This window comes from Lampris incognitus, chromosome 14, assembly GCF_029633865.1.
Source record: "Lampris incognitus isolate fLamInc1 chromosome 14, fLamInc1.hap2, whole genome shotgun sequence".
NCBI classification, from domain to species: domain Eukaryota; kingdom Metazoa; phylum Chordata; class Actinopteri; order Lampriformes; family Lampridae; genus Lampris; species Lampris incognitus.
In genome coordinates, this window is record NC_079224.1 from 39723261 (window position 1) to 39746759 (window position 23499).

Consider the following 23499-nt stretch of genomic DNA (forward strand, 5'->3'; position numbering starts at 1 on the left):
GCATGAGGTCAAATCACAGGGGTGATGGCTGAAGGCCTCCTCAGGCCATAGAAGCTGAGCAGGGCTGCTCTCAGGTCCCTGTATCTGAGGCCATATAGATAAGGTGCCAAGGCCTTGGGCAGCACCAGCAGCACATTGCACACCACCAGCGACACCCACAGGTTGGCACGCAGGTCGAGAACACCGTGGTGGTAGTACAGCAGCAGTTCAATAGCCAGCACCAATATGGGACAGAAGGACAGGAAGAGGTGGAGGTAGTGGATAAGGAAGGTTCCTTTGGCGCGAGATGAACTTTCACCCCTCCAGACACCTGCCATGCGAGTGCGCCAGTGTAGAAGCATGTAGCCGGAGAAGACCAGGAGTAAGATAAACAAGATGCCCACAACTCCCAGGAGCATGGATATCTGTGGAAAACAGCGTAACCAGTCAGTGCACTAATACGCTGGCCAATGGACACAAAGCTGTGCGACACAAGTCCAGTTGCAGGTACACGACTCTCAAAATTAGATCTAGTGGCTCAGCGAGCTTATGAGAAAGTAACGTATATACAAATGGAGAGTATAGTGTCATATGTTGTAACATTGCTGTGGTTGTCAGTGGCTCGACGTGTACCTGCATGGGTGTGGAGTAGCTGACAGAGAGCACCAGCAGCAGAGGCAGAGAGCAAATGTGGAGGGAGCAGGGCACCGTGGAGTGGTACCACAGAAACACCCCCACAGACCCTGCTGGAAAGAACACAGACAGAGCCCAGATACCCACAATGACCCTCTTGGTCCTATGGACAGAGGGAGAGACACACACAGATGATGCGGTAAGTCACAGTATGCATGTGAGTGTGTGTGTGAGAGGATGCATGTGATAGACAGAGAGAGAGAGAGAGAGAGAGAGAGAGAGAGAGAGAGAGAGAGAGAGAGAGAGAGAGAGAGAGAGAGAGAGAGAGAGAGAGAGAGAGAGAGAGAGAGGTATAACAATATTGACAGAGACAAAGAAGCGAGTAACAAAAGACGGGTTCTCTCTTTGGACTTGGAAAACCACTAATTATTTCTCTAACTTTTTTTATTATAATTACTATTTGTTCGTCATTACATTTTCATGATAATTACCTGGACACAGGCCACAACGCAAAATAACGCAGGGGGACCAGAACTGCAAGGGACGTGTCCAGGACCATAGCCTTGGTGCTGAGGATCCCAGAGCTGTAAAGCACCCCCAATAGGAAGAGCACGGTAGCGCAGGCCCACTCGGACATCAGCACGCCTGCTGCATTCAGACACGTGCTCAGCATGTACATGGCCACAAAGAGCAGGTCACTGAGCAAGGCATTAGCCAGCAGAAGGTAGCGTGTCTCCTGCCGCATCTGTGACCTGGGACAACACCAGAAACACCACAAAGACTTTTTCAAAGGTACATTTCCTTGTAGCGCATTTCCAAGTAAGAAGCACGTGCAAACAGTAGGACTCACCTAGTCAAGATCTTGGCTAGGATAACAGGAACCACCACAGAAACGGCCAGGAAGCCCAGGATGGGGCACACCTGCATGAACCTGGCCTGCTGTGGAGGCAGAAAGATAAGCCACTCCCTGGTGAAGAGCGCCACCTGTCTGAGGAACGGGTCAGAGACGTTGGCCTCGGCAGAGAGACACCTGTCTGCATGGCCGGAGCTGTTGTACCAGTTGCCAAAGGCGCAAAGCAGAGACAGCAACACGTCCTGGTTGATTCCCATCACGCTGGCGAGGATGTCTTCCCTGCATCCACCCGCCTACCCTTGCCCCGCCGGCTGAATGACGCCGAGTGAGAAGGTGGCGGCAGTGCTGCCCTGTTTGATCTCACGCCTCAAAGTGCCAAGTCAATTTGTTAATGAGTTTTAGGCAAACAAGGCCTTGGAGGCAAATGGCGAGAAGTGCTTCAATACCGCGGTCATAAAAAGGAGTCCGAGCGGTGTTGTATACATGGCCTTTACATTACATAATGGTCATATCAGGCTTCTTTTTTTGTTATGCAGAATTTATTTGTCGTTATCTGTTCTGGGTCTTATGACACAAGTAGCAGGAGTACAGACATTCAGACAACAATGCAGGTCAGCATTGTTTGTATTTGGACGTGGCCATCTTAAAAACAGGGAGCAAAAAGAGATCTGAAATAAAAACAAGAGTTCATAAACAAAAAAAATAAACAAAGCCTGAACCATATTCAAACACACGGCGCCTGTGAAAATAACACATTTGAAGGCAAAAAAAGATCATTTTATTCTCCACCACTGCCGGGAGACACGTCATGTAAACAAGGGGGGGCATCTGAGACGAGCCGTGCTATACATATATAAAGTACTATAAAGGAAGAGCAGGTTTTTTTTTTCCTTGATGCATGTTGTAGAGTAACTTTAACAACATACTTCCATCTAAAAAGAGATCAACCACACCAGATTTGACTCGCTTCGCCCCGTTGGGTTGAGCTGAAATGTCCATTCTCATGTCCCAGTTGTGTGAGCGGGAATGACAGACAGACAGACGGCTCCTGTGGATTTTTAGGCCACAGTGGCCTGGCTAAGCCTCGTGTGTCGGTCAAACAGCTGTAGCAGGGTATCGGAGATCTCCCTGTACCTCAGTCCATACAGGTAAGGTGCCAACGCCCTCGGCAGCAACATGAAGACGCACATGTTGACCGTGCTGATCCACACGCGGACATCCTGGCTGATGTTCTCCTTCTGGAAGAGGAAAAGCTCCATAGTGAAGATCAAACCCGGGGTGAAGTAGAGCAGCAGCAGCACCCCGTGGGCCAGAAGGGTGACTCGGGCCCTGGAGTACCGGCTCTGCCAAATGCCCTGGGTCTTGGTTACCATGTAGAGGCGCACATAGCAGTAGAAAATGAGCATGGTGCAGATGATCGCAGCCGCGGAGAAGTAGATGTGGATCCCCACCGTGTTCTTGGCCTGTATGAAGCCGAGGGAGATGAGGACCAGACACACGGACGTCTTCTCGTGCGGGTTCTCCCTCACCACCTCCATAATGACCACCAGGGAGAAAGGGTACATGGCTGCCAGCAACCAGATGCCCACCAGGATGCGGTGGATACGGGATGGTGGCAGCAGGTCATGGTAGTGAAGTGGCCAGCGGACGGCCATGTAAGTGTCGGCCACCATGAGAGTGACCGTGAGGATGGCGCAGCAGTAGGCAGTGACGGTGATGGCTGTGTTCAGTTCACAAAGGAGCTCGGGGATCTCAGCTCCCAGGGCGTTACAAGCCACCGTGACCAGGTTGAGGACGAGGAAGAGCATGTCTGCTGCCAGGGTGTTGGCCAACAGCAGGTAGCGGGTCTCCTGACGCAAGGCGCGGGACAGAAAGATGCATGTCAGGAGGACAGGGTTTGCCAGCAAGGTGGCCAGAGTGACAATAGTGGCGGGAATGAAGAACAGGTCTAGGTGCCAGCTATGCAAACATTCAAACCATTCCTGCGTGAGGTTTGCAATTTTCATTGATGACATGATTTTGTCTTCTTGGTTTTGGGGAGATATGAATGCTGCAAGCCGCCTCCTATAACCTACGAGACTTTAACTTGTTTTCCTGTGAGATCTATATATCAGAGGTAGGCGTTATTGCTATGCAGCCCACGCTCCCTTTCTCCAAGAGTGTCCTGTGGGTGGAAACATGAATAAGAATTAACATTAGGAACTTCAAACTAGGAAGCTGGGAGAATAGGAAAATGGCCAAGCTGTGAAATTTACTTCAAACGCTGCTGGCCTTTTCTTCTACATTCTCTAGGCAACTGAATGAGGATGAGTGGAAATGGTGAGGAGTCTGATCTATAAAAACAGGAGTGCTACGCCATTACTGAGACCAGAAATAGATTTCCATACGCCGCTGCTTTGTCACAGCACACTCTGGGTTATCTAATATATGGACTTTAATTAGTCTTTCTTTGTGTCCTCACATCCATTGGTATCAAATCTCAGATACTACGCACAGTAGAATATTTCCTCAGTATTTACCAGTCCAAGTCATCGTCAAAATAAGCAAGCAGCAAGTAAAAATACAGTCAAATGTCAACCACAGCATAGAATAAATTTGACCAGCTTGTATAAAATGCCAAAACAGAATTCTCATTTGAAAATAGGTTTAAAATATAGACATTGCATCTCTTAGCTGACTTTTTTTTGGATAATAGCAATGCAAATACGAATACGCTGCCAGCCTCCTCGGCATCATGTTCAAACCCCCGAACAAAAGCCCTGAATCACTAGGGTCATTTCAGACTGCACAGATACATCTATTGACAAATATATTGATTGGCCAAAGGTGGCGTTTGGTTTGAAATCAGCTCACCTCAGCAACAAGTACAGCCTGAATGAGTTTTCTTACCTGATGTCCAGAGCAGACGGGCCTACGAGTGTCGCCGACCCATTAGACTTAATGCCTCTAGAAATCAATGGCTGTTGTCCGTGACTGTAGTCCCCCTCTGGCCTTATCTACTGATGTACTCTCTGTTGACTCATGGAGATAATTCAGAGATGTAGAAAGGTAGGGCCACTTGGCTGTAACATAGTAACAGGGCGGTGCTACAAAAAAAAAATCTAACTGCTCTCTGTGTTGTGTCCTTTCAGAAGTTTCAAATCTGAATTATTTCAATTTGTAAGGCTTATTTGAAAAAAAATATATAAATACGTTTTTGATGAATTTTCCTATTGTGCAAATTAAAAGGCAACAAAGCCTCTGACAAATTGCTTTCATCTGACTTGTGACGTCACTAAGGTAAACAACTTGCGAGATGGAGGAGATCTCTGGGGGTGGGGGTGCTCATAATGTACACCCTGACAGAATTAATGAACACTGGTGGGGTAGGTACAGAGTGTCTCATACCCAGATAACGGCACTTGGAAACTAATCATGAAATGGGTGGCCTAACATATACAACACTCAACACTCAATTTCAAACTTGACTGCTGACTTTACCCGTTTGTGTCATGGATACCAAAGAGGAGGTTAAACTAATGGACGAGGAGAACACAAGTCACTACTGGCTGACTGGCTGGCTGTGATCGACGTTCTAACTTAGATATGATCGTATGGAGTTTTAAAACCCACCCGTTGACAGAATGTATTAAGATGACAGTGAAGTGTTCAACTCAAGAGTAAAAAAACAAAACAAATAAAAAACAACAACAGGTTAAAATAAGCAGCATTTTGATCTATTTATTTGCCAGTCTTTAAAAGTTACACTGATATTCTAGGGAAAACATTTTGGTGCCCATTTAACTCATCTTTGATTTTTTTTTTTTTCTCCCAATTTGCTGGGAGTCCGTAACTTGCCTCATTTTCGCCTCCTTTTAACGTACCCACTTGCCCCTCCCTGCTCCTCATCTAACTCCTCCTCCTCCTCTTCCTCCTCATCATCGTCATCACTGTCAGATGTCATTTCCTTCTGCTGCTGCTCCTCTTCCTGCCACTCCCTCACCATCATCTTCTGAAATACGTTGTACTCCTCCACTGAGGCCTTGGCAACATCTGTGAGGTAACTGTCCAGGTCAACGTTAAGGATGCTGCTCAATTTGGGGTTGAGGATACGTGTCTGTCCATTCTTGTCTGGGGTGTCATACAATCCCCTGCGCTCCAGGAAACAGTGTCTACAACGCACTTCCTCCAGAGAGAATCGGAACAACCTTGTTTTCACCATCTCCTCCTGCTTGATACCCATACGGAAGTATACATACTGTGGGAGGACGGAGGTACATGTGCCATTACATACAAACAAAGAAAAACCCACATGGAATGATCTCTAAATAAGTAAATAGCTTTATAATATCAACTGTATGCTTCTTCTCTAACAGTTCTAGATACTGACCTGGAACTTGTACTCCAGCTGGCCCTGGTCTTCCTGTAGTATGGCCGGATGGTCTCTGAGGATGCTTGTAACTTGCTGCACAGTGAATAGGCATTTCTCTCGCAGGAACATGGCCACGTTTTTAATTTGCTTCACTGGAATCATCAGAATCTGGGGGTAGTAAGCCACTACTCTCTGAAGACTGCCTGTGCGGGGAGAATGGGTCATGAAAATGTGACATTCATATAGAGAACATATCAGTGCATCCAAGCAAGAGCTATACTTCCCAAAACAATGGTCAAACATTTTCATGACTAATTTTGGATGCGCTAAAACACACACACACACACACACACACACATACACAAAGACAAACACAATCTCACCTTCGACTAAACCCAACTTCCGCAGGTTGGCTATGCGCTGACTGAACTGGGAGTCCTTCATGCGATAAAGTTCGGGACATTTCTCCAGAATCTTAAACACACTGGAGGAGTTGAGGCCCAGGAAAAACAGAGCCGTGACAGTCGACAGGGGATGCTCTGCGGCGCCCCTTCCCTTGATTTGCGACACCGCCTCAAAGACCTGCTCTGCCTGCGCGTCCGTGAATCCCATATCAAGCAAAGACCTCATGGACAGCTCCCCGGCCGCCTGTCTCGGAGATGGAGCTGGTTCACGGTAGTGCCCCGCGGACGGTACGGTGCTCCGGCTGGGGGGAGAACAGAGGACCCGGTACCATACGCAGAGGGGCTGTGACACATGGCATCTATTAAGCTGACTTGGATATAAGGCGGGTTTGGTGGCATTTTTCAGAGTCCACCGAAAAGCCTGTGGAACAGATCACATGGACGTCAAGTGCGTCTGAGTGTTACGCACCCAGTTGCTGTTTTTTTTACATTCGTACGTTTTACATGCATTGCTCTTGCAGCTAAAGGACAGAACACACGGCTGCTGCACGGTAGCCGTAAAGCATGACTAACAGACGGGAACGCGTCACACCATTGAGCTAACGGACACCAGGGTTAAGACTGTCTGTTTAGCCAAGTAAGCACGGAAACTAGATTTTTGAAATACGGAGTAGACAGAGTCGAATATCGTTATTCTAAAACCTAATTAAGCTGCAATGACACAAATTCCATTTAATAAGGGGGAAAAAACACGTATAAATCACCTGACGCCCAACACCTAGCGTACCCATGCTTGTTCCGTCCCGGAAATAGGTCCCCCGTGGAGCCGCGGCTATCGTGCATTGCGTTCCGGTGTGACGGAACGATTTAATAAGCGTAACGCATATTTTACGATCCCTTGTTTGTTTCATGCTCCAAACACCTTTTTTAAATACACAATATTACAAAAATATATTTCTTGTTTTGCTTTACTGGTATCTGTGTTTGTTACGATTTTTTTTAACGCCGTGTCCCCCACACGGCATTTTATAGAGGCCCGGCGGTACATTTAAAACAAAATTGGCTTTTTAAAGAACTTTGCTTCTGATATTTTATCTGAGATAAACGATACTTCTAGGTCTACGTGTACTATTTTGGTTTTTCTTGAGCAGAATTTGCCGATCAGGATCAATTGGACGTATTATAGCTATGTATTGTTGTTATTCACATTCCTGAACGATAGAGGTCAGTATTGAGGTGGAATTACACAAATCGCCACAGGCCGTCGTCAGAACCGGTCAGAATCAGAATCAGTTTATTCGGCCAACACATACAAGGAATTTGACTCCAGTTCCCCCCATTGCTCTCCATGTACTTACACAGAATAGACATACAGATTAAGCAAAGACAACAAAGCAAACAAACGTTTAACTACTATGTACAGATATAAAAAGTAAATTGTGGAAGTTGGGAGAAAACGGACACGAACAACTTCTCTCTTAGACTACACGAACGCGCGTCGTTTATTTTTTTTAGATTTGCACATCAGCCCTCAACAAACATGGCACTGTGTTACCATGACTACCAACTGGGCTCTTAATGTGAGAATGTCAACTTAATATGACAACAGGCTATTATGTCCATAAGCCCATTAAGTGGACTACACACGTCCCCTCAGAATTCACCGTAACATGAAGTTCTGGCCGGGCCATCCAGAACGGATCTGCCGAACGGGAGCAGGGGCCAGGGCTCCTGCTGGATGGGGCCTTAGGAATCCTGGTAGCGTGGGGGTAGATTGGTGGGTGGAGGAGGCTTGGGGCCTTGTTGGAGGTGGGGGCAGTGTAGGGGGGTGCCCCCGCCGCGGGGGCTGGGCCCGTTCAACAGGTCGGTCCAAGTCCAGGTGAGCCGGTTTGAGGCGATCCACAGAAATGCACTCCAGCTTGCCACCGATGTCCACGACAAAGTACTTGTTCCCAGTCTCCGGGACATGGAACGGGGAGGCTGCAGGGGTCCACGATGGGCGTTGTGGCGGATGAAAACGTGTTCTGCCGACTGCAGACTTATGGTGACGTGAGGCCATGTTGCAAAGTGGGGACCGGTACGAAAACTCTGGCGTTATCCGGAAGCGTGGTCTGTTGGTGGGCTGCAGACCAGGGAGCTGTGGTGGGACAAAATCTGCTGGGACCTGCAGCGGCTGGCTGTAAACTAGGGGCGGTCCTGAGGCACAGCATTACCCATGGGAGCCTGTTGACCCAGCTGCTGTCCGTGAGGCTGCCCGAAGAGCATTCTTCATAGAGCGATGAAACCGCTCACACAACCCACTGGTCTGCGATTGGTATGTGGTGGTGGGGTGGAGCTTCACCCCTAGGCTTTCTGCGACTGTGTTCCAGAGCTCGGACGTAAACTGTGAGCCCCGATCAGCGGAAAGGTCAGATGGGGTGCCGAATCGGGTGACCTAGGTCCCAATGAATGCCCGGGCTAATTCGGTGGACGTCGTCGACAACAGTGGGAAGGCTTCCGGCCATCAAGTGGTCCTGTCCACCATGGTGAGGAGGAGGCACTCCACGGAGATGTCAGCCCAGTCTCTCATGTCTTTTTGGAGCCCATGCCAGATGAACTTGGCCACCACCAGTCTTTGAGATGGCTTTTTGCCCAGGTGGGAGAGGCCATGGACCGTGTCGAAAACACGCTGCCTCCATCTAGTGGGAATGGCGGGCTGGGGCTGATCCGTGGAGACATTGTACAGGAGTGTGATACCAGCATTGTCAAAAGCCATGTCCTCTAACTGCAGCCCTGTGACAGCCATCCTGAAAGCCTGCATGTTCGGGTCAGCTGCCATGCTGGCATAGTCAAGTCTCAAGTGGACGGCCCCCGTGATGGCCTGAGAGAGGCAGTCAGCAACGAGGTTGTTTTTTCCAGCAACATACTGTACGTCCATGGTAAATGCCGAGATGTGGGAGAACAGTCGCTGCTGGTGGGCAGACCATGTCTCAGCCACCTTGGCCATGGCAAACATCAATGGTTTGTGGTCCACAAATGTTGTGAACTGGCGGGCCTCCAGCAGGCAACGAAAGTATCAAATGGCAAGGTAGAGGGCGAGGAGCTCCCAATTGAAGGTGCTGTACTTCCGTTTAGTCGGGCATAACAGTCAGCTAAAGAAAGCGAGTGGCTGGCAAGCACCGTTCACCCACTGCTCATGCACCGCACCTACTGCATAGTGAAATGTCCATGGTAATGGTGATCGGTGCCTTGGGTGACGGATGTGCCAGCACTGTTTTGTCAGCCAGAGCAGTCTTAGCATCCACAAATGCCTTGTCCCTCTCTGCGAACCAGTCCACAGTATATTTGGTAGCCTTTCCTTTCAGGGCCTCGCATAGGGGCCACACGAGCTGAGCAGCTCGGGGGATAAAGCCGTGGTAAAAGGTCACTATGCCAAGGAACTCCTGCAGGGATTTGACTGTGAGCGGTTGCGGGAAATTCACAATGGCGTCCACCTTTGACGGGAGGGGTACCGCCCCATCTTTGTTGATTTGGTGTCTGAGAAAGTTGATGGTGGTCAGCCCGAACTGGCTCTTGGCTGGGTTGACGATCAGCCCGTGCTGGCTGAGCCACTCAAAAAGTGACCGGAGATGAGACAGGTGTTTTGCTTAGGGGGTGCTGGTGAAGATGAAAGGCAGGTCCCGTAGAATCAAATCCATGAGGCACTGGAATGTCTGCGCAGCGTTCTTGAGACTGAACAGCATGCGCAGGAACTCGAACAAAAATTAGATTATCACCGCCGTTCTGGGGACATCCAGCAGGTGGACGGGCACCTGATGGTATCCAAGGATGAGGTCCACTATGGAAAAGATGACTTTTCCAGCCAGGTGAGTGGAAAAGTCCTGGATGTGTGGGACTGGGTAGCAGTCCAATGTCGTTGCATTGTTGAGTTGGCAGTAATCACCGCACGAGCGCCACCCGCCGCCAGGCTTCAGGACGATGTGAAGGGGTGAAGCCCACGGGCTGTTGGAGCAGCGAATGATGCCGAGGCGCTCCATATTCCCAAACTCCTCCCTGGCAGCAGTGAGCTTGGCCAGGTCGAGGTGCTGAGCCCGAGCGTAGACCAGTGGGCCAGTGGTGGCGATGTGGTGCTCCACTCCCTGCTTGGCGGTGGATGATGAGAAGGTGGGCTGCGTGAGGACCGGGAACTCAGCGAGAAGCCGGAGAAACTTGTCTGCAACGGAGAGCATGCTCGACAGCCTGATGGAGTCTGCTCCACTGAGAGTGCACGCATACGAACAGAAAGTGACAGTGTTGATCAAGCAGTAGTTTCTGACATCCACTAGCAGTCCATAGGTGCATAGGAAATCCACACCGAGGAGGGGGATGGCCACTTTTGCTGTGACAAAGTCTGTCAAAACACAGCTCCACGTACCTAGTGCCATAAGTGTGCATGGGGCTGCCATATCTGCAGGACAGGATGTCTACTCTTGATGCGGGCAGGACGCTCCTCTGCATGCCGGTATCGCACAGAAACCACCGTCCAGAGATGGTGTCTTGGATGAACAGCAGCCTACCAGTTTGGCCAATGCACATGGCCACTACTGAGTGCCGGCCCTGGCGTTTCCTGACTCTGGAGTCCTGAATGGAGGGCAGGTTGACACTAATGATTTTCTCTGCAATCCTGACTGTCCATTGTAGTCCGTTTCTGTCCTGTTTGGTGGCCGAGCCAAACTGGACAGTGATGGATGTGCAGAGAACAGACTGGATTATTGCAGAGTAGAACTGAATCAGCAGCTCCTGAGGCAGGTTGAACTTCCTTTGCTGGCGCAGAAAGTACATCCTCTGCTGGGCCTTTTTGATGATTGTGACTGTGCTTGATTCCCACTTAAGGTCCTGGGAGATTGTGGAGGGAGGACATGCAGGTGGCTGGTGTGACAGAGGAAGATGCAGAAGACAGGAAGAGATGGAAACGGATGATCCGCTGTGGCGACCCCTAACGGGAGCAGCCGAAAGTAGTAGTAGATTGTATTTACAACTATGTATTGCATGTGGTGAGCTATGTATTCAGTGAACCTTGGTAGGTCTCACTTGGTTATCTTGAAGCAGGTCTGTGGTACTTTTCTGTGTTAATGTATGCAGGCTGTACTAACTACATCTCCACTAAATTCACTTGACATGGTTCTTATAGTTCAAGTAAATAAAAAAAAAAAACATCTTTATGATTCCTATTTAAATACTGCAATTTTCAAAGCATGACAAAGACAAATTTGTGATAAAATATTTATTCAAGTGTTTACAGAATAAATAGGAGATAAAATATTGTAAAAATAATTACAAATTTCAAATAAAGATGTGAAGCTAAAAACACGGACATTAAATGAACACAAAAAAAGCGTGCCGAGTCTACCGCTCCCTTAATCTTCAAACTATAGTTTTTGTGCTATTTCTGACGCAAACATTAACATCGCTGGCAGCAGTGCTAAACTTCCCCTTTGACAAACATTACAGCACATTCAGAATTCGACTCCCTCATGAATGAGAGAGATTGTTAACGGTTAACTCAATTTAAAAAATAGTTTATCATAACGTTTGTGATTCCTCTCGTTGCACTCAGTCATCATCAAAAAATACACATTCCAAAGACATTGGAGTCAGACACAATCAGATGTCCCATCCAGCAGCTTGATATTGGTAATCAGCATTTAGTAGTAAGACGCAGGCTTGACATCGCTATTCAAGATACTCTGTCAAACATTACAGCTGGATTAGATTCGCAGTAGAAATACGCTTCATTCTTTTGACTTCGTACTGCTTTTACTCAGACCATTTGCGACTTTGAAAAACCAGTGTTGGACGGATGTTTGGGCTCCAGTGAGCGAGGTAAACACTGGGAGAACAACACTGCTACAGTATGGCAGGTTTGAACTCAAGTCTTCAGTCATCACATAGGTACCTCTGCAGCTCAGTCTCCAGGGCCACCATTGACATGTTCTCATCCTCATCCTCTTCATCAGGTAGAGTTTCATCACCTGTATCTGGGAACAAGGCTGGTTCCAGGTACTCCCCGGGGGTGCACTCTCGGTATTGTGGTGGGCCTGTGATGAAGAAATTAAACCTTAAAGAGCAACTAAACCCTGTCCTACTTTTGTGAGTTCTAGGTGGATCTTGGGACCAAATGATGCAAGAATAGCAGGATAAACAAAATTGCAGCTAAAAAAAAAAAAAAATTAATGACGGAGTCATTTGATTTAGGTGTAGCAACGAGCAACCATGACAACAGTCAATAGTTTTGTCTGCTCTACTCACTTTGGATCTGATTTTTAGGGACCACCTCATTCCAGCTGTACTCAGCCAGGGAGATAGGCTGGCTGATCCAAGACTGCAGCAGCAGCTGGTCCAAGGTCATCCTCTGGCTAGGATCAGGGTGCAGCAGGCCAGACAACATGCCAGTGAGCTCTGGAGGAATACAAAACAGATTAAAGTATATATACATTTTTTTATTATTATTAAAAAAAAGTTTGGAAGTGGCAAATTGAAAAAACAGCCTTGATTTAATCAGCAACTTGGAGGCTTTGGATTGGTTGGTTTCAACAAGTAGAAAATAAGTCTCCTACAAATAAATGTATTCTATCAGCGGAGAACAACAGGATACCTGGGGAGAGAGAGAAGGGGGGCTTTAGTTTGGCCTCCATGATCTCCTCCACATCACAGAATGGATTCTCACTAAACAGCAGTGTGTAGAGCAACACCCCTAGAGACCACATCTCCAGCTCTGGGCCCTGATAGCTGTAGGGACAAAAAACAAAATAAATAAATAAAAAGTAAACCAGCATTAGTTATATGTAACAAAACCTGGTGTGACCATTTCATTAGATAAGCTTGAGCCCGTGAATGGCCGTTTATAAATGTTAGATCCTTGAATATACAGACGTGCTCAGATTTATTGGTACCCTCACAGCTCATTGAAATAATTCTTCATTCCCCCTGAGAAGTGATGAAATTAAAAGCTACTTTGTCATGCATTTGCCTTTGGTATGTCATAGAACAAAGCAAAGAAGCTGTGAAGACATGAATTATTGCTTATTCTACAAAGATATTCTAAAATGGCCTAGACACATTTGTTGGTACCCCTTAGAAAAGATAAATAATTGGATTATAGTGATATTTCAAACTAATTCGTTTCTTTAATTAGTATTACATGTCTCCTATCATGTTATCAGTCATTCAGCCCATTTAAATGGAGAAAAGTAGTCACTGCGCTGTTTGGTATCATTGTGTGCACCACCACTGAACATGGACCAAAGAAAGCAAAGGGGAGAGTTGCCTGAGATCAGAGAGAAAACAGTAAGACAAGCATGGTAAAGGTAATGGGGCGGCGCAGTGGTTAGCGCGGTCGCCTCACAGCAAGGTCCGGGGTTCAAGCCTCGGGGTAGTCCAACCTTGGTAGGTCGTCCCGGGTCGTCCTCTGTGTGGAGTCTGCATGTTCTCCCCATGTCTGTGTGGGTTTCCTCAGGGGGCTCCGGTTCCTCCCACAGTCCAAAGACATGTAGGTCAGGTGAATCGGCCATACTAAATTGCCCCTAGGTATGAATATGTGTGTGTGTATGTCGGCCCTGTGATGGCCTGGCAGCCTGTCCAGGGTGTCTCCCTGCCTGCTGTCCAGTGACTGCTGGGATAGGCTCCAGCATCCCCATGACCCTGAGAGCAGGATAAGCGGTTCAGATATGGATGGATGGATGGATGGTAAAGGTAAAGGCTACAACAACAGTTGCAAATATTGTTAAGACATTTAAGGTCCATGGAACTGTAGCCAACCTCCTTAGGCACAGCTGCAAGAGGAAAACTGACCCCAGATTGAAGAGAAGGAGAGTGTGAATGGTAGAAAAAGAACCAAGGATAACTGCCAAAGAGATACAAGCTGAACGCCAAGGTGAAGGCAGTACGCCAGTTTCTGATCGCACCATCCGTCGCTTTTTGAGTGAAAGTAGGCTCCGTGGAAGAAGACCCAGGAGGACCCACTTTCGAAAGGAAAACATAAAAAAGCCAGACTGGAATTTGGTAAAATGCATATTGACAAGCCACAATCCTTCTGACAGAATGTCCTTTGGACAGATGAGTCAAAACTGGAGCTTTTTGGCAAGTCACATCAGCTCTATGTTCACAGACGAAAAAATTCAGCTTTCAAAGAAAAGCACTCCACACCTTCAGTGAAACATGGAGGAGGCTCAGTTATGTTTTGTTTTGGGGCTGCTTTGCTGTGCCTGGCGCAGGGTGTCTTGAATCTGTGCAGGGAACAATCAAGTCTCAAGATTATCAAGGCATTCTGGAGCAAAACGTATGGCCCAGTGTCAGAAGGCTCTGTCTCAGTCGCAGGTCATGGTCTCCTCCATCAGGATGACAACCCAAAACACACAGCTAAAAGCACCCAAGAACGGATAAGAACAAAACACTGGACTATTCTGAAGAGTGCTGATTTGAATGCCATCAAACATCTATGTCGCGAGTTGAAACTTGCAGTCTGGAGAAGGCCCCATCCAACCTGAGACAGGCGGAGCAGTTTGCTCAGGAAGAGTGGGCCAAAATACCTGTGAACAGGTGCAGAAGTCTCACTGACAGCTACAGAAAACATTTGATTTCAACGATTGGCTCTAAAGGTTGTGCAACGAAATATTGGGTTAAGGGTCCCATCATTTTTATCCATGCCATTTTCTTTTGTTTTATTATTTACAATATTATGTTAACAAAAAAAAAAAGAAGTCTGCTATGAAATATGGAATAAACAACGGTGGATGCCAATTTCTTGTGTCAGTTTCAAGTTATCTCAGAGAAAATTGTGTATTCTTCATTTTTTTGTGGAGGGGTACCAACAAATTTGAGCACGTCTGTATCTAATATCTACATTGTTCATCAACCGCATGCAGTAAAAGTAAAATGTCATAAAAGATTGGCAAACAATACATTGACTTAGATTCAAAACTTGAGTATAAACCCATGGATGAACTGTTTGAATACAAGATGGAGAAGGAAGTGGGGGCAGAAGAGCTAAAATGTTTTTCCGTCCAGTTTCCCAAAAACTCTGAATAATGGGAATTCATAATATCTGCTGACAGGCCTGGAGTGGGTAATGGTATCTTGTGTACATACGGAAGCCCCTGGAGCACCTCGGGAGAGCAGTATTCCAGAGTGCCACAGAAATTGTAGAAGAGCTTTCCTGGGACCAGCAGGGCAGCAGAGCCAAAGTCTATCAGTCTGATGTGGAAACACCTGTCGATGATGATGTTCTCATCTTTAATGTCCCTGTGGAGGATGTTCTTTTTCTGCAGGTAGAACACCGCTGCCACCAACTAGGAGTAGGAAAGTGTTGCCAGAAAGCAAGCAAAGCATAACTACCTTAAAACACACAAATTTGTTTACTCTCATTCAGTGCAACCAATTCTAGTTCCAACTTCCTGTTCTTTCAGCGTTATACCTGTCTGAAGATGTAACTGGCCAGGGGCTCATCCAGCCTTGGCTGCTTGTCTATGAACTCAAAGAGGTCCAGACCCTCTCCGTGTTTCTCCATCACCATCTGGAAATAGCTCTCATTCTCAAATACCTCCAGCACCTGGTGACATGCATGCAACACATACATGAGCAAAGAAATTCCTTTTAAAAAAAGAAAAGTGTGAAAATATTGGGACGACCCAGTTACCTTGACGATGTTGTGGTGCTGTACTCGTGTCAGTATGGCAATCTCCTGGCTGACCCGGCCCAGAATGGGGTCATCCACCCAGCATTCACTCACTATCCTGGCCTTATGGATAAACTTTACCACCACCTGCACGTCCCAGCAAGAGAGAGGGAAATCATTTCAATGAAATCAGAAAGCAAAAATCAGCTTAATCTTTCCATACAGAAAGACATCAAAAACAGGCCGTCTTGTGTCCAGGTAGTGTGGCGGTCTATTCTGTTGCCAACCAACACAGAGATTGCCGGATCGAATCCCCATGTTACCGCCAGCTTGGTTGGGCGTTCCTACAGACACAATTGCCTGTGTCTGTGGGTGGGAAGCCGGATGTAGGTATGTGTCCTGGTCGCTACACTATTGCCTCCTCTGGTCGGTTGAGGCACCTGATCCTCTCACGCACTATGTCCTCCTGGCGAAACGCCTCACTGTCAGGTGAAAAGAAGCGGCTGGCAACTCCACATGTATCAGAGGAGGCATGTGGTAGTCTGCAGCCCTCCCCGGATCGGCAGAGGGGGTGGAGCAGTGCCTGGGACAGCTCAGAAGAGTGGGGTAATTGGCCAGATACAATTGGGGAGAAAAAAAAAAAAAAACAAACAAAAAAACAAAAAAAAAAAAAAACAGGCAGTCTTTACTGAATGGACAAAAGATGCTCCCTTACCTCTTGCCCATCACGGCGCCTCAATGCCTTCCAGACAAAGCCAAAGGCTCCTTTACCCACAGCTTTAGAAGGCTGGTACTCTTCTGCAAACTGGCCGTCACAGGCTCGTGTCTGCTCCAGATCCATTGTGGAACGCAGAGCTTCAACATAACCAGCCTCACCAATCCTCTAAATGGAGATTGACAATAGAAACGCAAACAATTTAACTAAAATTAAATGTTAAGGTTTGCCATTTGTAGACCGATTATTTTTCTGTTGATGTTTCGATAAAGAAACATTTAGTTGTCAACTTAGTTTGACACTTGTCAAACGAAGTTACCACTAAAACTCTTTACTGGGACAAACCTCTCCAAGGCTGGCACCAGAGATGTCATGTTGTGAGGTCCCATCGACCTGCAACAGTGGTCCCTGCTGGCCTGGCCTGCTCATCCACACACAGAAGACAGAGGTGCCATCAGGGAGGTCAGTCCTGCACACATCACACTGCACATCTAGGGAGAAAAAAAAAAAAACACACACTCGTACAAAAGATGAAAATAAAATGTCAGTCCCAGGTTAATCCATTTCAAACATTATCAGTAAATGTTCAAGGAAAAATGTTGAAAATAAATGGTGTAACAGTACTAACCTATTCTTGTGCCATCTCTATGGTATGCACTTCCCTGAAACTGCCCTTCCAGTATCTGTTCAGCGTGTGAGGCCAAGATGGACCCTTTCATCTTCTGTTTCTTCGGAGTAGACGTGGCAGGAATGTCTGTCAGTAACTGTGTTCCACTTTTAATTTGTGCACAGAACTCCTGGCTCTGGCCATTGTGGGTTGATGAGAGAACAGCCCACTGGTCCTGCGCTACTCCGTCCTTCTCAGCATGCTGATGTGCCTGTAATAAGCTAGTACTGGTTTTTGTGGTGGGATTCCCGACAGACTCTTCCCCCTGGTCAAACTCCACCATGTACGGGGGGGGGGTATGCAGGAGCTCAGCTGTAGTGCACGATGTCAGGGAGCGCTGGTCCTCATCGGGGTCCTGTCCCCTACTGGGCAGGTCTATACTTCTGTTTAAGTTTAGGCCAGCCATGGCCTGGGTTACCAGGTGACCGTTAGTGTCAAGGTCTAGAAAGCAGCTGGCTGAGTCCACTATGTGGGGTGAATGGGAGCCCTCTTCCCGGTCAGGACTGGAACCACCGTGACGAACAAACCTCTCACAGAAGCCAGAGGAAGACCTGGGAAGAAGAGTCCGGTCACAATGTAGGAATTAGAGCAAGAGTAAGAGCTACGGTCCATAGCCAACTCAGAAGACATGATTCATGCTTTTCAACCGATAAGAGCCATATTAGAGTATCAATATTAAAGCCAATTTGTTCAATAAAAAGGGCAACAGACTTACTACCAGACAAGCATTTCATTATGAGAATAAGTGTAGACTTGCTTTCATATGACAAATAAACTTGAAACCATTTTAGTTGTTTGGATCTTCCATTGTAGTACACTGCTTATCGCTGTCTAATAAAGATTCTAGCCTCCTTTACCTGTGATTATTCACCATTTCAAATTACATCAAATTGATCTTGACCTGGTCTGAATGGATATTCTCTAACTTCGTTTTGATTGGGATATTTTGGAATGACAATTGTCAATGTGGAGATACCTAGAAGAAATGTTTGCTCTGTATCAGGCTCAGCATCAGCCTGTTGGCCTACTGAGTCATGAAATAAAACCTACACCAATAAGAGTATGCCAACACTTAACTGCTAAGCTCAAAAGCGCTTTAAGTGAATGACATAATGCACAACCACTTGGACACTCCCACCCCTGTAATTTTACAACAGCATAGTTTTCTCTTATTTGGTGCATTTCTGTGATAAAAGTTACATTGCTTGATCATCCAAATGGAGTAACAGTTAGCTTGATGTTCAACTCGTTAAATCTGTGGTGAATGATAAATATAACATAACCCGCACCACCCCTGTATTCTGTCCTCACCTGGTCTCCATGGAGATGACCTCAAAGCTGGAGTCTTGAAGGACAGAGGCACTTGATTGATGGTCTATGGCTTGACGATGGGAGGCTCCAGTCAGTCTGGCATTGGCGCATTCAACCTGGGTGGGTGCATCTGAAGTGGGAACACCAAATTTATGAGTCAAAAGAAAACACAGCATTTTCCTACTGGAAACTGTATCCCTGCCTGCCTGCTTTGCTCGTGAGCTCATTCCAGGGTCATTCCCTAGTTCATATATGGCTTTTATTTACATATGGATATACTGGCATATGGGCAATTGTACAGTTGCAATCATTTTTGTTCCTTTGGGTGTGCTGTGCAATACGACAACCTAGTGAAATTTCACTGCATTAACATTTTTCTAACTTTAAGGGCCACCAGAGCCGAATGTATTATTAATAAATCACAACTATTCAGCTGCTTAATACCTGGAACAACTTTAATGGGGGGTTGACCATTTTGCTGAATGTTACTGCAGCACTGCTGTTTTGGGCTGTAGTGTGAGGGTTTATTGGGATCCAGGCAGAGGGTGTCTGCCTCTGGGGTTTCCACCAAGGCAAAAGTCTGGAGGAGTGCCTGGGTGGTGTCCGCACTGTCTAGCTGGCTACTGCAAGGCGCTAACAATGCAGCTGCCTCCATCAGCTCTGTAGTGTCATCAGCTCTGTGGACACAATGGGGTGATTAATGTCAACTTAAAATACCTTTTCATATCAAGACCGGGGATAAATTTAAGTCCTTTACATATCCAACCATTTTCAAAACTCTTAGCTTCCACATCAAAATGCACAGGGGTGTGTGTGGATATATGGCAAGTGCCTCTTACGTGACAAGGCGAGTGGAAGTCACAGCAGGAGGGGACAGGGTGGAGAGAACACTTTCTGGTTTCTCTAGCTTGTTGCTGGTTCCAGTGAAGATCCTGCCTCTCCCAGTGGAGGTTCTACCCAGAACTGCCTGGTGCACTGTGACCATGTCCCCAGCCACCAGTGAGGAAGGTTCTGGTAATGAATCAAATGCTTTTGTTTCCCAAGTACAATGGATGTACGTGCAACGTATCTTTGGTAACTTGGCAAGAAGACATACACTACACAGGTTTGACAAACTAGATGAAAGACAAAATGTTACAGGACCTTATAGACAGTGCAATGATATCATAAAAAGTAAAACAGACTGCAAACATCGATTCAGAGACAAAAGAACAGTTCCAGAGTAGCAGTGTTGGTACAGTTGGTAACATCAGTTAAGGAATATCAGGTAGTCAAACACAAACAAACCTGAGATGACACTGTACAATATTATTTGTGTAGGCACAGACCCACATATGTTTGTGAGCAATAAGATTTAAAACAGGAACTAACCTTTACTTTCCTGGGCTTTGTCAGTCTCTGAAAGAATATGAGCAGAATGGCTGATCAGGCTTTGAGTGGCAGGACTAGAATGACCACTGTACTTACAGGGGCCGGTGTAAACGCTATTGAGAATGAAACGTAGTCACTACTACCATTAGGCCTCCAAATTTATTCAAGGACAGGATTATAAAACCAGTGCATGGCTTAATCTCCAGTACTGCATGCATTTCTGATGTCTGGGGTAAAATGGTTCAGTCAAAAAAGCAGCCAGTCAGTAGATATAAAGAGACAAAACACTGACCTGAATTACACAATGATGGTTTAGGTGAGGTGCTGCGGACAACACGCTCTACCCTAGAATGTGAAAGGGGACTGGCACTCTGGTCCAAGATGCACATCCATCCATAGAAACCAGGCATCAAGAAAGTGACACTCTGTAGACACATTCAGTGAAAGGTCAGCAGTTATTTAAGTGAACAGTGCTCCAGCATCACAAGTAACGTACATCCTGACAGCTTTGTTTAGCTGTTGTAATGACTAACCTTTCCCAGCAACTCGTCCTTGCTGTAGCCAAACAGACTGAGGGCCAGGTGATTGTGGATGCCATGGATGGAGCCATCTGCGTGGAGGAGGAGGAGGCCGCTCAAAGGAACAAACACCCACACTGTCCCCGAGTACACCAGGGAAACACTGTCCTCTTTGATTTCTGAGGGAATCAGCACACACATGAAGCTGGAATGATTGACAACTCCTCCTCATATACAGACTACATAATTCGACTCCCATTTTTCATAAGTTTGTTACTTAACGTCATTAATTATCAAGTAAGTTAATAAAAATGTCTGACTTTGCACTGCTAATTTTATACAACCCTTATTTGATTCATATTTTAATATTGAGCATTTAATGTCACAGAATATAGTAACGCCTTTGTCAACATAAAATATTAATGCAAGGCATCATTTTACTTTGAACAGCATGGGACAAATGTCAATTTGTTCATGGGCCATTTTCTAAAAGCCCCCCCCCCCCAAATCCCTTACCAGAGGAGAGATCTTTATCAAAAGGCTGCTCACTGTCCTCTAGTTGTGACATCTCTGCTGTGCTGCACACTTTGACTGTGGGGCAGAAACACTGCTGCTTCTCCAGCATGTCCGTTTCTGTGTGAGCGTCTGCTGGGTTAGTGTATCTCGTCCCATCGCTTTGCTGCAGGGGTCTCCCACATACCACGGCCCCCTGTAGTTTGACATACAGGGGGATGGAAGCACCCCCTCTTCCTTGACCTCGAACTCTCTGAACTCTCAGCGTCTAATGGAGTTAGATTTAGGACACCCTCTTTACCAAAAAAATGTCAGTGTGGTATTTTTCAATTTCTGTATATTGCTGACTGGTACAAGAAGCACAACAGCAGAAAAACCTAAGAGGGGAGTTTATGAAGCTATCACAGTTTTAGTGCCGATGCTTACTTTGGGCAATGAATGGCCATGAAGGGGAATTTGTAAAGAGGGGATTAGTTCTGTAACAGACACCCCTGTCAACTCCTCAGCCTGGTGGTATCCGTGGAGATGGGCAAACGCCAAATCACAGCTGAGGATACTGCCCTGAAAAGGACAACAAAAGAATGATTAAAAATGGGTAGTATATAACCAAGGGTTCAGACAAGGAAAAAAAGCTGGAATTAAATCAGGGAAACTCAGCAAAATGTAATTTCCTTAACTAGAAATGAGTCAAAAGAACATTTCTGGTAATATAAGTCAATTATGAAATACTTACATCTTGCGAAAAAGAGACAAAGCCTGATACCCTCTCCACATGCTCCATCATGACAAGCAAGTGTTCTTGCCCATTCTGTGACTGTTTGTAGGTCCACACTGACACCAGCACTTCCCCAGAAATGGTCAAAGCATCCAACTACAAGACAGACGCAAACAATTTGTCATGATATTCTTACATATGGTACATTGGGAAAAAAATATTTGATTACCATGAAAATCCAAATAGTTAACGGTGGAATCTAATCACGTTTTCTTATTATTTTTTCCTAATATTTTTTTAGTAATTCAAACAAAATTTCTTCCCAGCGCCTGTTTAAACCGTACTTTTATTTATCACAATTCATACCACTTTTCCAGACACAGCTGCAACCGTTCCATCTACTTGCAGATACTCTTCGGCCATGGCCTCTTCTAGGACCTTACTGGTCTTCAAAATACTGGTCAGCTTTTTCCCAATCAACTCATTAGATGAACATTCAAACATTTTGCAGGCCTTGTCATTAGCAGCTGAAATCTGTGTGTAAAAAAAAGAAAGAAGGACAAGCAAACAATTTCTGAGTGAAAGCACAGGGAAGAACATAAAGTGTTTACTAACAATAGCATTTCAAGTTTGTGCACCATTGTCCTGCCTATGTCTTATTTGAAACAACTTTATAATATGTACCCCTCTAGTTTTACGATCCACGGTAAGAACGGCCTTGTTTGGGTTGAGAGCACATGGAGGTCCTGACAGCCCCAGATCTTCAGTGGTTAGCTGGCTAACCAGGCTTTCCTCTCCCTCAGACACAGGGGACGGATGTGGAAGGGAGGCAGCTGAGACGTGGGACCCATTATGCAGACTGGAGATCTGGATGTTTCTTGCTGCTGCTGAGCAGCCCGTGTCCAAGCAATCACCTATAAATTAAACAAAACACCGGTTGCACATTGCATTAGACACGTCTGCTTCTCCTCACACGTCTACCCTCGTCAAGACAAAAGAGCAGCTTTTGGGGCCAACTGCCAGAGGCTTGCGAGGCACATACTCACCTGCCATGGGACCGGGGTAACTGCGCTGCAAAGCCGGTTGGCCCTTCTTGCGTAACGGCCGCAGAGCGCACGGGTGGGATTTATTCAGGTGGAAATCATCTTCCGGGAGACCGGATGAGAAGCCGACACTTTGTGTCCCTCCAAAGCAAGCCCCGGCGCAGAAGGACATGGCCGGCGCGGTTTGTCACGCTAAGGCGGCAGCGGCGTAGTGAGCGAGCCAACTTTTACGCACATGTCGACAAACGAATTGAATCGCGGGGGCGATTACGTCATATCACGTCAACTTAAGCGTAACGGACATACTTTCAAGAAGAAACGAGAGGGCCACACTCGCCTTTAGCGTCGCGTCGACGAGACGGGCCGAGAGGACGTCTGGCCAATGTGCCTTGGCTTTGTTGGAAGGGAAACAATGTAACTTCTAACGGCGTCGTGACGCCGCTTCCCTCCGGGTTGCCTTGCTAGCAAGCCCGTCGGCGGCGGTTAGCAACAGGCTGTCTTGACTCCGGTTACGGGAGCCCGCCGCAACGCTGAGCCGATTCAGCCCGACTACGAGCCGGCCTGCACGTACCCGCCAAAAAAAAAATGTCCCCGTTGTAACAAAGTGTGCAAAGGACTAATGTCGGTCGGTCGGTTGGTCACAGCGGCGGCTTTCATAAACCGCGGGTTGGCAGTGCGTTCGAGGAAGTCCCCGGAGCCAATCAACGTCTCGCTCTTGAGGAGTTTCCGGTGTCGTGCCGAGTTTCGCCTGCCCGCCGAGAATTTGCACGGCTGTTTCCGGCATGACTGCGGGGG

General features: G+C 46.8%; 4 protein-coding genes across 5 annotated transcripts; all 4 read right to left on the reverse strand.

Moving 5' to 3' along the window:
• Positions 1-8: 8 nt before the first annotated feature.
• LOC130124448 (probable G-protein coupled receptor 148) lies at positions 9-1722 on the reverse strand. The gene is made up of 4 exons (XM_056293902.1): positions 1463-1722; positions 1104-1364; positions 613-775; positions 9-404 (listed from the first exon to the last, which is right to left on the reverse strand). Exons 1-4 carry the CDS (start codon positions 1720-1722, stop codon positions 9-11), a joined length of 1080 nt encoding a protein of 359 aa, XP_056149877.1.
• An 801-nt stretch (positions 1723-2523) lies between these two features.
• On the reverse strand, positions 2524-3480 carry LOC130124576 (probable G-protein coupled receptor 148). Its single transcript, XM_056293989.1, has one exon. The coding sequence runs from the start codon at positions 3478-3480 to the stop codon at positions 2524-2526; it is 957 nt and encodes a 318-aa protein (XP_056149964.1).
• A 1694-nt stretch (positions 3481-5174) lies between these two features.
• On the reverse strand, positions 5175-7020 carry mterf4 (mitochondrial transcription termination factor 4). 2 transcript variants are annotated; one of them, XM_056293632.1, is made up of 4 exons: positions 6985-7020; positions 6200-6522; positions 5835-6019; positions 5175-5702 (listed from the first exon to the last, which is right to left on the reverse strand). In XM_056293632.1, the coding sequence occupies exons 2-4, from the start codon at positions 6444-6446 to the stop codon at positions 5304-5306; spliced, it is 831 nt and encodes a 276-aa protein (XP_056149607.1). In that variant the 5' UTR covers positions 6447-6522; positions 6985-7020; the 3' UTR covers positions 5175-5303. The 2 variants fall into 2 exon arrangements, with proteins under 2 accessions (XP_056149607.1, XP_056149606.1); XM_056293631.1 differs by lacking the exon at positions 6985-7020 and having other exon boundaries at positions 6200-6965.
• Positions 7021-11976: 4956 nt separating this feature from the next.
• Positions 11977-22861, reverse strand: pask (PAS domain containing serine/threonine kinase). Its single transcript, XM_056293904.1, has 20 exons — positions 22708-22861; positions 22346-22575; positions 22028-22195; positions 21680-21817; positions 21373-21507; positions 20950-21214; positions 20449-20612; positions 20208-20340; positions 19384-19555; positions 18989-19221; positions 18545-18674; positions 17195-17784; positions 16912-17057; positions 16567-16734; positions 15873-15998; positions 15651-15785; positions 15326-15525; positions 12834-12967; positions 12488-12637; positions 11977-12276 (listed from the first exon to the last, which is right to left on the reverse strand). Exons 1-20 carry the CDS (start codon positions 22712-22714, stop codon positions 12116-12118), a joined length of 3585 nt encoding a protein of 1194 aa, XP_056149879.1. The 5' UTR covers positions 22715-22861; the 3' UTR covers positions 11977-12115.
• Positions 22862-23499: the final 638 nt, after the last annotated feature.

What these genes read in the sequence shown, in the direction of transcription:
- pask (XM_056293904.1), bottom strand. An exon ending in CCCCATTAAAGTTGTTCCAG is followed by an intron (nt 18,675 to 18,988) that starts GTATTAAGCAGC and finishes TTCCCACTTCAG; the next exon opens with ATGCACCCACCCAGGTTGAA. An exon ending in CTGGTGCCAGCCTTGGAGAG is followed by an intron (nt 16,735 to 16,911) that starts GTTTGTCCCAGT and finishes ATCTCCATTTAG; the next exon opens with AGGATTGGTGAGGCTGGTTA.
- LOC130124576 (XM_056293989.1), bottom strand. Translation starts at nt 3,480, where the DNA reads ATGTCATCAATGAAAATTGCAAACCTCACGCAGGAATGGTTTGAATGT.
- mterf4 (XM_056293632.1), bottom strand. Translation starts at nt 6,446, where the DNA reads ATGAGGTCTTTGCTTGATATGGGATTCACGGACGCGCAGGCAGAGCAG. An exon ending in GAAGTTGGGTTTAGTCGAAG is followed by an intron (nt 6,020 to 6,199) that starts GTGAGATTGTGT and finishes CTCCCCGCACAG; the next exon opens with GCAGTCTTCAGAGAGTAGTG. An exon ending in AGCTGGAGTACAAGTTCCAG is followed by an intron (nt 5,703 to 5,834) that starts GTCAGTATCTAG and finishes GTCCTCCCACAG; the next exon opens with TATGTATACTTCCGTATGGG.
- LOC130124448 (XM_056293902.1), bottom strand. Translation starts at nt 1,722, where the DNA reads ATGGGAATCAACCAGGACGTGTTGCTGTCTCTGCTTTGCGCCTTTGGC. An exon ending in GCGTTGTGGCCTGTGTCCAG is followed by an intron (nt 776 to 1,103) that starts GTAATTATCATG and finishes CTCTGTCCATAG; the next exon opens with GACCAAGAGGGTCATTGTGG. An exon ending in GCTACTCCACACCCATGCAG is followed by an intron (nt 405 to 612) that starts GTACACGTCGAG and finishes TGTTTTCCACAG; the next exon opens with ATATCCATGCTCCTGGGAGT.